Raw genomic sequence first — 11,777 nt, forward strand, 5'->3', positions numbered from 1 at the left:
CACACACACGCCCCCGCCCTGCTCATCCATCGCACACACACACACCCGCCCTGCTCATCCATCGCACACACACGCCCTGCTCATCCATCGCACACACACACCCCCGCCCTGCTCATCCATCGCACACACACGCCCCCGGCCTGCTCATCCATCGCACACACACACAGGCACAGACACACAGGCGCGCGCGCGCACACACACACACACACACACACAGCCACAGCCACCCACACATGCACAGACACACACACACAGACAACACAAAACTGATTGTAGCCCGTTGTAACTTACAGAGTCATACAGTGCAATGTAAATGGAGAACCCAAAGGAGTCCTTGAGTTGAATCTTGCTTGTGATTGTTTTACAAAGTTCATTGGCTGTAGACGCTGAATCAATGAAGATTGAATAGCTCAATCTACTCATCAGGGTCACCATCACCTTGATGGGACCTTTATGTTTAGTGGCCTGTGGGAAAAGTGAAAAAGAACATTCTACAGCTCACATACCACTGCTCCCACACACTCACCCTGAAACCCCTCACCCCAAACCCCCTCACACCGACACCCCCCTCACCCCAACCCCTCCTCACACCGACACCCCCCTCACACCGACCCCCTCACACTAACACACCCCTCACTCCAAGTCCCCTGACTCCTCTCACACTGATCTCCTCACACCAACACCACTGACTCCACTCACCTCAGCCCCCTTGCACCGATCCCCTCACACTGACACCCCCCTCATGCTGACCCCTGACTCCACTCACACCGACCCCTGCCCCCACACTGACCCACCCCCTTCCTCCCCCACCATTGCACTGACCTCAGTTCCAGTGCCCATTCCCCACCCCAGCTGCTGGAACCTCTAGCCTACAGTGATGGACCCCTCCCCCACCCCAGGGGTGGGATGGTCTATTCTGACAGCGATGTGTCCGATCCTGGAGGAGAACCTCGCTGGGATCTGGGCAGGTTGATAACGCCGAGGAAGGGTCACCGGACCCGAAACCTTAACTCTGATTTTTTTTTCTTCACGATGCCACCAGCCCTGCTGAGCTTTTCCAGCAACTTCTGGTAGTGTTTCTGAGACTGATGATGCTGTTCATCCAATAGTCTGTCAGCACAGGCCTCTGTCATGTGATCATCACTGATGTCAGCTGACTGTTTCCAGCTACCTCTCCCAATCTGCAGAGACTGTCAGTTTGCCCTCAGTATCTCAGCCCTCTGTACAGAGCCCAGTGCCCCAGCCCATGGGCCCAGTCCACAAACGAAATCAAGGAGGTCTCACTGAGCTTGACACTCACTATCTGCTCCACTCTTTAGTGACGCCTCCCTGCCCCGTGTCCATACCTCCAGCTCCAGGTAACTCGGTGCCTGTTTCCGAGCCCCATTTGCAAAGGTGCGTCTCAGACGTTCAGCACAGTACGCAACATAGCCCTCAGGCCCATTGTGAATGAAATTACGCAAATACTGATAAAACAAACACAAATCAAATACAAAAACCTCCTTCATCAGGAAAAGGACGCAGGAAATATTCTGCACACTTACATAAGGTGTGGTTTGTCTGGTTAGCATGCCAAACAATACTTTTCACTGTATCTCAGTACAATATATTAAATATGGCAGCATCAGAGGAACCGGAAAGTTGACCCTGAAGAAGGGTCCTGACCCGAAACGCCAACTTTCCTGCTCCTCTGATACTGCCTATCCTGCTGCGTTCCTCCAGCTCCACACTGTGTTATCTCTGGCTCCAGCATCTGCAGTTCTTGCCATCTCTGAATAAACTAAATATGCAGCACACAGGCTCTCTCTCATTGTTAACAAACTCCCCATGGACAATCCACCTAGCCTGCACATCTTTGGACTGCAGGAGGAATCTGGAGCACCCAGAGAAAACCCACGCAGGCACAGGAAGAATGTGCAAACTCCAGGTGTCCAAGAGGGGAATTGAACCTGGGTCCCTGGCGCTGTAAGATAGCAATGCTAGCCACTATGCAATCCATTGTTGATGGATAAAGGGATGTGTCTGAAATCTCCAAGGGGAACAATTACAGGGACAGACCTGCAAAGCTGCCACTCCATCAGGAGCGAAGGGGAATCTGGGCTTGGCATTTGCAATGAGCAAGGAATTGTGCCAAGCCCAGGAATATGGAAAGTGCAACTTGCCAGGGAATTGGCAGACTTTCCAATTCAAGTTGGGATTGTCATTTCAAAGCATCATCAGTTCAAGTAGGGCTTTAAACTGCTCTCCATTTTGTCTGAAGGACAATGGCAAATAATGTGCCAATTAGGGTCAAACACAAGATCCCTGTGGCTTCAAACTTCGACCATCAGTCAAGTTGGAAAGAGTCCCAAAAACGAAAGGGGTGTGCTGCCTTTCCTTCCATGTCGGTTTAACTGCCATAACATATTGGCAACAGGAATGATTCCACTCACCCAATCTAGTGGGTCACCTATAATGGCCAAAGATCAGTCAGCCAATTCCCAAAAGGAGCTGCCCACAAACAAATGGCAAATCAATTTCCAATTCCTATCTGCATTTATTTCACCAACTAGCCTCCTGGTCCACAGGCTGCATGACAATGGGGGTAGTGCCAGCCTGAGGGCGAAGCAGGGAGATCCCCGCATAAAACTGAACGCAGAGAGCAAGCGCGGGACAAAACAAAAGGGGACACGGTGACACTAACCTTTATAAACCCATCAGTGGGTGGGAAGCAGCCAACGCAAAGACACAGCAGAATCCATCCTCTGGCTCTAACATTCTTGTTAGAGCAGGCCGTCAGCTGTTTACAGATCTGACAGTAAATCTCATCCCTGCAGCAGGAACAATCGGAATTACAACATGGAGAGGAACAAGTCAGGAGGATCGGGGCAACACGTTCCTGGCATCCGATGCTCTTTCAGTGGCCCAGCTGACACAATGACGGCGTGGGCTTCATGCCGTGATGTGGGGACTGGGCGTCCTCCCAGGAGCCCTGCTGTTAGCACCCGCTTCAGCCCAATGAAACAATTCATTGGAATGCAAACCACAAGGGAACAAAGACAAGAGGAGGACTGTTACAATTATCAGAGCTGGAATACGGACAGATTTCCCTCTGAGGAAGAGCACAGAGAGATAATATAAAATACAGGGTACCATTCCAGAGAGGCCGTGGTAGGGGGGCTCTTGTAGTGAAACAGTAGTGAGCCCACCTCTGATCCAGGGGGTCTGGGTTCATCTGCCCCAGACAGCTGTGTAACAACATCTCTGAACAGGTTGATTAGAAAAATATCTAGAATTCTGGAGGGAGTGCAGGCCCAGAGAGACTGCGGAAGATATCTACAACCCCTTGCAGGGCAGGTTGAGAAAGGGGCGAATAAGATATATGGGAGCTGAGCTTTACAAACAGAGGTACAGCGTACAAAACCAAGGGAAAGTCTGGTGAACAGTTATAAAACACTGGTGTGGCTTCAATGGCACTGGGGTGTCCAAGGGGTGAAGGGTGGCTCAGTGGTTATCACTGCTGCCTCACAGCACCAGGGATCCTGGTTCAATTCCACCCTCAGGCTACTGTCTGTGTGGGCTCCCTTCCACAATCTAAAGATGTGCAGGTTAGGGTGGATTGGCCATGGGAAAGGGTGGGTGGGTGGGTGGTTGGGTCTGGGTAGGATGCTCTTCAGAGGGTTGTTGTGGATTTGATGGGCCAAATGGCTCGTTCCCACACTGTAATGATTTTACAATTCTAATTCTAGACACCATACCACAGGAAGGATGTGAAGGCATTGGCGGGGGGGGGTGCAGAAAATACTTTTGTTGAGGAGAGACTTCAGTTATGGGGGTGTGGGGTGGGGTATTTGATCAGCTAAGGCTATTCACCTCAGACAAGGTTGATGTAGGATTTTCTAGAGAAGTTCAAAACAATGAGGTGCCTACATCACACACACCGTGGAAAAGCTGAGAATCAAAAGACTCCGATCTAAAGTGAATAACAAATCAACCAGAGACAGCATTCAAAAGAGCATTTTTACACAGAGAGCAGTTAGGATCTGGAAGAGGCTGCCTTACAGACAGTTGGAGGAAAATTTTCAATCATTATTTTCCAAAGATAATTGGACAGCTGCGTAACAAAAGGACATATCCGGCTCCCCAGGAAAAAGGCATGTGAGTGGGACTGCCTTCGTAGTTTGTCCAAAGAGCTGGTTTCATTCCGTACAGTCATCAGGGCTAGATTGCAAGAAAGCCAAGTTAGAAAGGGAACACTAACTTATACAACACAAGCAGAGAGTGCTGATTGGTTGGACTGTGGTTGTCTTGGAGGAGCAGCAGAAACTGTTAAGTATCAGTCTGAGTGAGCTGATGAAACTCAGGCCATGGAGGTAGACTCTGATTGGTCAAGGCATTGCCATGGGACAGTGCTAGGATTGGAAATCTACATAACCCTATCCTCAACGAGAAAGATATAATTCTGTTCACCTACAACGATCAGAACCTCACATGTGAATATACATCACATTGCCCACGCTTATGGATCATGCTGCAAGCCTTACATCGGTTTCCAGGGTAAGTCCCAGCACAGTCAGGGTTATTCAGCAAATCCGGTCCAAATGCAGAATCATGTGTCAAGTTACACACTGTGTTTGAAGGTTGCAATTATAGGATGATGTGTCATTTAACATAACTGCTAGTTGCTGGACATCTTGAAGTGCTATAGTCCTTGCACATAGTAACAGGGGTGCGAGGGAGGGAATTCTGAGCCTTGCAACAGTGAGAGAATGGTAACGTAGTTCCTAATCAGGATGGTGTGTGGCTCAGGTGGTGTTCTAACATACCCAGAGCCCCTCTCCTTCTGGTTGGTGAAGATCATGGCTTTTAAGGAGCTGTCCAAGCTCCTTGGTGAGTTGCTGCAGTGCATCATGGAGCTACACTGTCTATTGTTGGTGGATAAAGTGCCAATCAAGCGGGCTGCTTGGTCCCACATGATGTCAAAACATTTGAATATTGTTGAAGCTGTACCCATCCAGGCAATTGGAATTTAACCCATTGCACTCCTGACTTGTACCTTGTAGCTGGTTGACAAGGTCTGGGGAGTCAGAGGATGAGTTGAGCGTTGCAGAATTCCTGGTCTATGACCTGCTCTTGTGGCCTCAGTATTTATATGAGCTGAGCCAGTTCAGTTCCTGGTCAACAGTAACTCCTCCAGGGGATTGATAGTGAGAGATTCAATGATTGAGTGTCAAGGGACAGTGGTTAGATTTGCACTTGATAGACATAGCCATTGTTTGGCATTTGTGTGGCATCAATGTTACTTGCCAGTTGTCATCCCAAGCCTGGATATTGTCCAGATCTTGTTGCATACGAACACGGACTGCTTCAGAGTCTGAGGAGTTGCAAATGGCGCTGAACATTGTGCAATCATCGGCGAACATCCCCACTTCTCACCTTATAATGGAGGGAAGGTCATTGATGAAGCAGCTGAAGATGGTTGGGCCTGGGACACTACCCTGAGGAACTCCTGCAGAGATGTCCTGGAGCTGAGATGACTGACCTCCCACAACCACGACCATCTTCCTATGTGTCAGGTATGACTCCAACCATCAGAGAGTTTTGCTTCCGAATCCCACTGATTCCAGTTTTGCTAGAGCCCCGTGATGCCACACTTGGCCAAATGCAGCCTTGATGTCAAGGGCTGTCACTCTCACCTCACCTCTGGAATTCAGCTCTTTTGTCCATGTTTGAACTAAGGCTGTAATGAGACCAGGAGCTGAGTGTCCCTGGTGGAACCCAAACTGGGCATCACTGAGCAGGTTATTGCTGAGCAGGAGCTGCTTGATAGCACTGTCACTGACACCTTCCATCACTTTACTGATCATCGAGGATAGACTCATGGGGCGGTAAATGGCCGGGTTGGATCTGTCCTGCTTTTTGTGCACAGGATATACCTGGGCAATTTTCCACATTGTCGGGTAGATACCAGTGTTGTAACTGAACTGGAACAGCTTGGCTAGGGGAGCGGCAAATTCTGAAGCACAAGTCTTCAGTACTATTGCCGGAAAGTTGTCAGGGCCCATAGCCTTTGCATTATCCAGTGTCTCCAACCGTTTCTTGATATCACTTGGAGTGAATTGAATTGGCTGAAAACTGGTATCTGTGATGCCGGGGACCACTGGAAGAGGCCAAGATGGATCATCCACTCGGCACTTCTGGCTGAAGATTGCTGCGAATGCTTCAGCCTTATCTTTTGCACTGATGTGCTGGGCTCTTCCATCATTGAGGATGGGGATATTTGTGGAGCCTCTTCCTTCTGTGAGTTATTTGATTGTCCACCACCATTCACAAATAGATGTAGGCAACACTGTCCCAACTGTATCCCACTGTGCTGCCACCTCTGCAGGCTCTGTCCTGCCGGTGGGATAGGGACATATCCAGGGATGGTGATGGTGGTGTCTGGGATATTGTCTGTAAGGTACAATTCCGTGATTATGACTGTGTCAAGGCTGTTGTTTGACTAGTCTGTGAGACAGCTCTCCCAATTTTGGCACTAACCCCCAGATGTTAGTGAGGAGGACTTTGCAGGGTCAACAGAGCTGTTTTTGTCATTTGTCCAGTGCCCAGATCGATGCCAGGTTATGCCACTATTGTTGGTCTGCTCTCAAATGTAGGCCAGATATCCTTCTCTAAACAGCATTAGCAAACCACATGGGTTTTTAATAAGAATCATCAATGGACCCATGGTCACCATTAGATTTGTTTTTAATTCGGGAATTATTAACTGATTTTAAATTGGGATTGGAACCATGACCCCTGGACTGTTAGCCTGTGCTTCTGGATTATCAGTCAAGGGTACATTGCCATTACTGCCTTCCCTCAAATGGATATGAGTTCACAACCCACTGCGGCAGCTACATTCAGGTGTTGCTAAAAATTCCACCCGCGCCCTGCCTATTCCATGATGCAAATAACATTGGGAAAGAGACCAAGAGTGAAACACTTCATTCGCACCGCAAGCAAGGATTACCTGATGTTAGGTCGGGCAATGGCATTCCCGACGATGAAGTGGAGTTTCTCCAGGTTTGACATCGGTCTACCCGTGATAGAGTTCTCACCCGAATATATGTCCTGTCCATGTGCTTGATGCTGTGGACCCTGTGGCATTAACCAAAAGGACCAGGTTAGCATAGCAGGTCAATGAACTGACTTGGAAATACATCGCCGTTCCTTCAGTGTCGCTGGGTCTAAATTCCTACTGGGTCACACGGGGTGCAGTGGGTCAAGAAGGCAGCTCAAAACCACCTTCTCAAGTCTACTAAGTCTAGGAAATGGAAGACCTTGTCGCCGTGAGCAAGTTACAGCTTAGTCAGTGTAACATCTCTAGGCTTATATTCTAGAGAGAGGGCTGATTGAGTTTGTAATCAGACCTGTGCAATCTGAGGAAGGTCAGTCAATTACACCATGAGTTTCTATCTTGAGTACGGCCTTGCTGCCACTTTCAGAATGGGGGTGTAAGGGGCGGAGGGGGCAATTGGCTGAAAGGTCAGCTGGGAAACTGATGAAAGAAAACACCATTTCAAGAGCCAGTGGGGAACAAACTTAACACCTGGGCCACATCATTCATTGACCAATTCCGCAACCCGTCTCCTTCCAGCACATCTCCAGAGCAGCTGGGGGGCCCTATTAAATGGCAATTACAGGATAGGATGGAGTTCGGGGAATCGGGTGCATTAGTTGATTTTGGGACAGGCCACAAGATGGGAGGATGGACCTGGGAGAGGGGGCAGTCACTGTCAGGGGTGTGCTGGAAGAAGGGAAGCTGAAGGTCCTGCTTAAGGGTAGTGACGGAGAGAGCTGCTACACCTAGAGCAATGCTATAAACGAGCCTTGGGAGACAATTTCAACAACAGTGACCCTTGACCCTCCTCCGTCCACCCCTGACTTGCTCCTGTGTATCATCTGAAAATTCACAGAATCCCAGCATGTTCCAGCTCAGAAAGGGACCGTTCAGCCCATTGTATCTCTGCTGGGTCTCTGAATGAGCACTTCAGTGATTGCCTTTCTCCAGCCTTCTCCCCATAACCCTGCACGTCCCTCCTTTTCATGGAGCTACGTGGAGCCCTGTCCCATCATTATGGGTGTTTAAGTGATTAACACTGAGATAAACACAGGGACTGTTGTTATAGAGACGAGCGTGGCCCTTAGGCTGCATCAGAAACATTCACAAACAGCGACAACGGTCAATGTGAGCTCCCTCTGTTTGTTGCTGGGGCTCCAAGGGATCTCCAGGATTCCAGGAGATCTCTCCTGGTTAAAATTGCAGGCAGAAATAACTTCCAAAACTTTCCACAGAGGAAAGCAGGGGCAGGAGGTAAGGGCTAATGCTGGCATAGTAGAAATGTCAGTCAAAGAGTCACCTGGGCTAATGCTGTCAGGTTGAAATACAGACTGAGACAAAGCCACCCTTACTGATGGCGATCGTGCAGCTAGCATCGACTGTTGTAGAAATACCCTTTAGGGAAGGAAACTGCCATCCTGAACAGGTCTGGCCCACATGTGACTCCAGACCCACAGCAATGTGGTTGACTCTTAACCGCCCTCTGGGCAATTAGGGATGGGCTATTAATGCTGGCCTAGTGATCTCTACGTCCCTTGTATGAGCAAAACAAAATTTTAACGGGCATGTTCCAGTAACATGCTACAGTCTCAGTCTAAATTACCCTGGATAACATCCTAGATGAGATGATCAGCAGATATTACAGCCAGCATTGGTCAATATAAAGACACCTTTAAGGTTTTAGCAAAGATCTGTAGCTCGGGTTGTGGGTGAGGTTGTTGACTTGCTCGCCGAGCTGGCTTGTTCTCGTTGACATTTCGTCACCATGCTAGGTGACATCATCAGTGAGGTCTCTGATGAAGCGATGTTATTCTACTCTGCTTGGAATTTATACTGTTTGGTCTGTTATGGTGAGTAGTGTCATTTCCGGTTTTGATCTGTGTGGGTTTGTAAATAGAATCCAATTCTATATGTTTGTTGATTGCATTATGGGTTGAGAAACAACCCCCTATGGCTCTCAACCCATAATGCAATCAACAAACCATAACAGACCAAACAGTATAAATTCCAAGCAGAGTGGAACAACACCACTTTATTGGAGGCCTCACTGATGATGTCACCTAGCATGGTGATGAAACATCTGAACAAAAACAAGCCAGCTCAGCGAGCAAGTCAACAACCTCTTTTAAGGATACCATCAACAGGATAAGGATGGCTGTCTGATTTGAGGAATGAGTATGTTCCTCGTGTACAAACTCCATGCAACTTTGCTCAGTATCACAGGCAACAGGAATGTCAATGTGCCAATACTTAAAGAGTTACTGGTTCACTGTACCTGACCCATAGGCTGATTCATGTCCAAGTGCTCCTTAGACCTCTTGACCTGGGAGTCATAAATCTCTGTAATGGTGGAGCTGTCGCGTGTCCTATTGTTCTGCGTAAAAGTCTTGGGCTCTTGCAGATCACCCATGAACCTCAGAATAATATTCCAGACTGCCAAAGAAGCCTAGGGTGGACACATTTCATACGTTAGGAAGAAAATGTACCTGAGGATATATCCATTAATGGAAAAATTCTTAAATGTCATTTATTTTCCAACTCTGTGCCATCAATCAATAAACATTACTACCTTCACTCTTTCCAATGGATAGTCAAACAAGATCCTAAAGGTGTCTATTGTAAACCATAAAACCATAAGAAAAAGGAGCAGAAGTAGGCATTTTGACCCATCAAGCCTGCTGTCCCATTTGATCAAGACTGATATGTTTCTCAGCTCCATTCTCCAGCCTTCTCCCTGTAACCCTTGATCCCATGACTAATCAAGAACCTATTTATCTCTCTCTTCAATGCATTCAATGACTCGGCCTCCACAGCCCTCTGCAGCAATGAGTTCTACAGAATCACCACCCTCTGGCTGAAGAAATTCCTCCTCATCTCAGTTCTAAAGGATTGTCCCTTCATTCTGAGGCTGTGCCCTTGGGTTCTAGTCTCTCCTACTGGTGGAAACAGCTTCTTCATGTCCAATCCATCCAGGCCTCTCAGAATTCTGTAAGTTTCAATCAGATCCCCCTCTTCCTTCTAAACTCCATTGGGTACAGACACAGAGTCCTCAACTGCTCCTCATATGACAGGCCCTTCATCCCCAGGATTTTTCTTGTAAACCCCCTCTGGACCCCCTCCAACACCAGCACATTCCCCCTTAGATTTGGGGCCCTAAACTGCTCACAATATTCCAAATGCAGTCTGACCAGAGCCTAATACAGCCTCAGCCGTACCTCCCTGCTCTTGTATTCTAGCCCTCTTAAAATGAATGCTAACATTGCATTTGCCTTCCTAACTGCCAAGTGAACCTGCATGTTAACCTTAAAAAAATCCTGACCTAGGACTCCCAAACCATTTTGTGCTTCATACTTCCAAAGTCTTTCCCCTTTCCGAAAATAGTCTATGCCTCTACTCTTCCAACCAAAGTGCATAACTTCATATTTTCCCATATTGTGTTCCATCTGCCACTTCTTTGTTCATTCTCCTAGCCTGTCCAAGTCCTTCTGCAACTTCCCCTCTTCCTCAACATGACCTGTCTCTCTACCTGCATCCAGATCACTAACGGATAATGTGAACAGTTGTGGTCCCAACATGGACCCATGCAGAACTCCACTGGTCACTGGCTGCCATCCTGAAAAAGTTCCCCAGTCTCTGTTTTCTGCCGGTCAGCCAATCCTTTATCGAGAGCCAATATCTTTTCCCTTACACCATTCATTCTTATCTTATTTCACAGCGTCTGTGTGGCATTTTGTCATTGACCTTCTGGAAATCCAAATAGATCATATCCACTGGCTCCCCTTTGTCTAACTTGCTCATTACCTCCTCAAAGAATTCTAACAGATTTGTCAGGCGTGACCTCCCCTTGATGAAGCTGTGCTGACTCAGCCTTGTTTTGCCATGCATTTCCAAGTGCTCTGCAATCTCATCCCTAATAATGGTCTCTAAAATATTGCTAACGACCGAGATCAGGCTAACGGGCCTGTCAGTATTGGCTTCAGTAAAACCATTTTCTATCAACATGAGATTTCAATGATGTGGATAGTTCTCACTCTCATGACTTTCTCTTTTTTTTAGCAGAGCTCAGTGAAAGCAGTCCTGTGAATGAACATGCTACAAAATGTTGCCCATTTGCTCTTTTAATAATGTAGTCACTCTGAAGTCAATGAGACAAATTCTCTTTCCCGTGGGAAGAGTTAATTTACCGCAATATCAACTTCATCTTCATGGTAGAGCAGGGGATGCCGGAGAGCTTTCTGAACGTGCGTGTGGGTCGCAGAGCCCTGGAAGTATGTAGCAGCATATTTCGGGAAGGTGTACTGGGTAAGATCATCCTCTTCATCAGACTCAGAGGGTACAGAGATATTGTCCAAATCAAACTCCTCCAGTTTCTCCTGTTTCACTTCCACGTCCTGAAAAATACCACAAAATAACCTAAAAAAATAGGAAGGAGAATGAGATTCCAGTCATACCAGCATTGATACTGTGTTTCCAGTGAGACAGGCAGAGATCCCATGTGAGGCAGAGATCACAGTGATTCAGAAAGAGATCACAGTGAGACAGACAGAGATCACAGTGAGACAGGCAGAGACCACGGTGAGACAGGCAGAGACCACGGTGAGACAGGCAGCGATCCCAGTGAGACAGGCAGCGATCCCAGTGAGACAGGCAGAGATCCCAGTGAGACAGGCAGAGATCCCAGTGAGACAGGCAGAGA

The 11,777-nt window shown here is 47.8% G+C and overlaps 1 protein-coding gene across 1 annotated transcript in view; it reads right to left on the reverse strand.

The window, feature by feature from the left end:
• The window catches only part of LOC109915178 (unconventional myosin-VIIa-like), a 108,028-nt gene that overhangs the window by 11,551 nt on the left and 84,700 nt on the right, over positions 1-11,777 (reverse strand). Inside the window, exons 20-25 of the mRNA XM_048604142.1 lie at positions 11,266-11,472; positions 9,357-9,527; positions 6,992-7,119; positions 2,684-2,810; positions 1,347-1,466; positions 292-465 (exon numbers count right to left, since the gene is read on the reverse strand). Of these exons, the coding sequence (XP_048460099.1) occupies positions 292-465; positions 1,347-1,466; positions 2,684-2,810; positions 6,992-7,119; positions 9,357-9,527; positions 11,266-11,472 (927 nt within the window). The remainder of the gene's footprint in view (positions 1-291; positions 466-1,346; positions 1,467-2,683; positions 2,811-6,991; positions 7,120-9,356; positions 9,528-11,265; positions 11,473-11,777) is intronic.

Source organism: Rhincodon typus, chromosome 13 (genome assembly GCF_021869965.1).
Source record: "Rhincodon typus isolate 14 chromosome 13, sRhiTyp1.1, whole genome shotgun sequence".
Taxonomy (NCBI): domain Eukaryota; kingdom Metazoa; phylum Chordata; class Chondrichthyes; order Orectolobiformes; family Rhincodontidae; genus Rhincodon; species Rhincodon typus.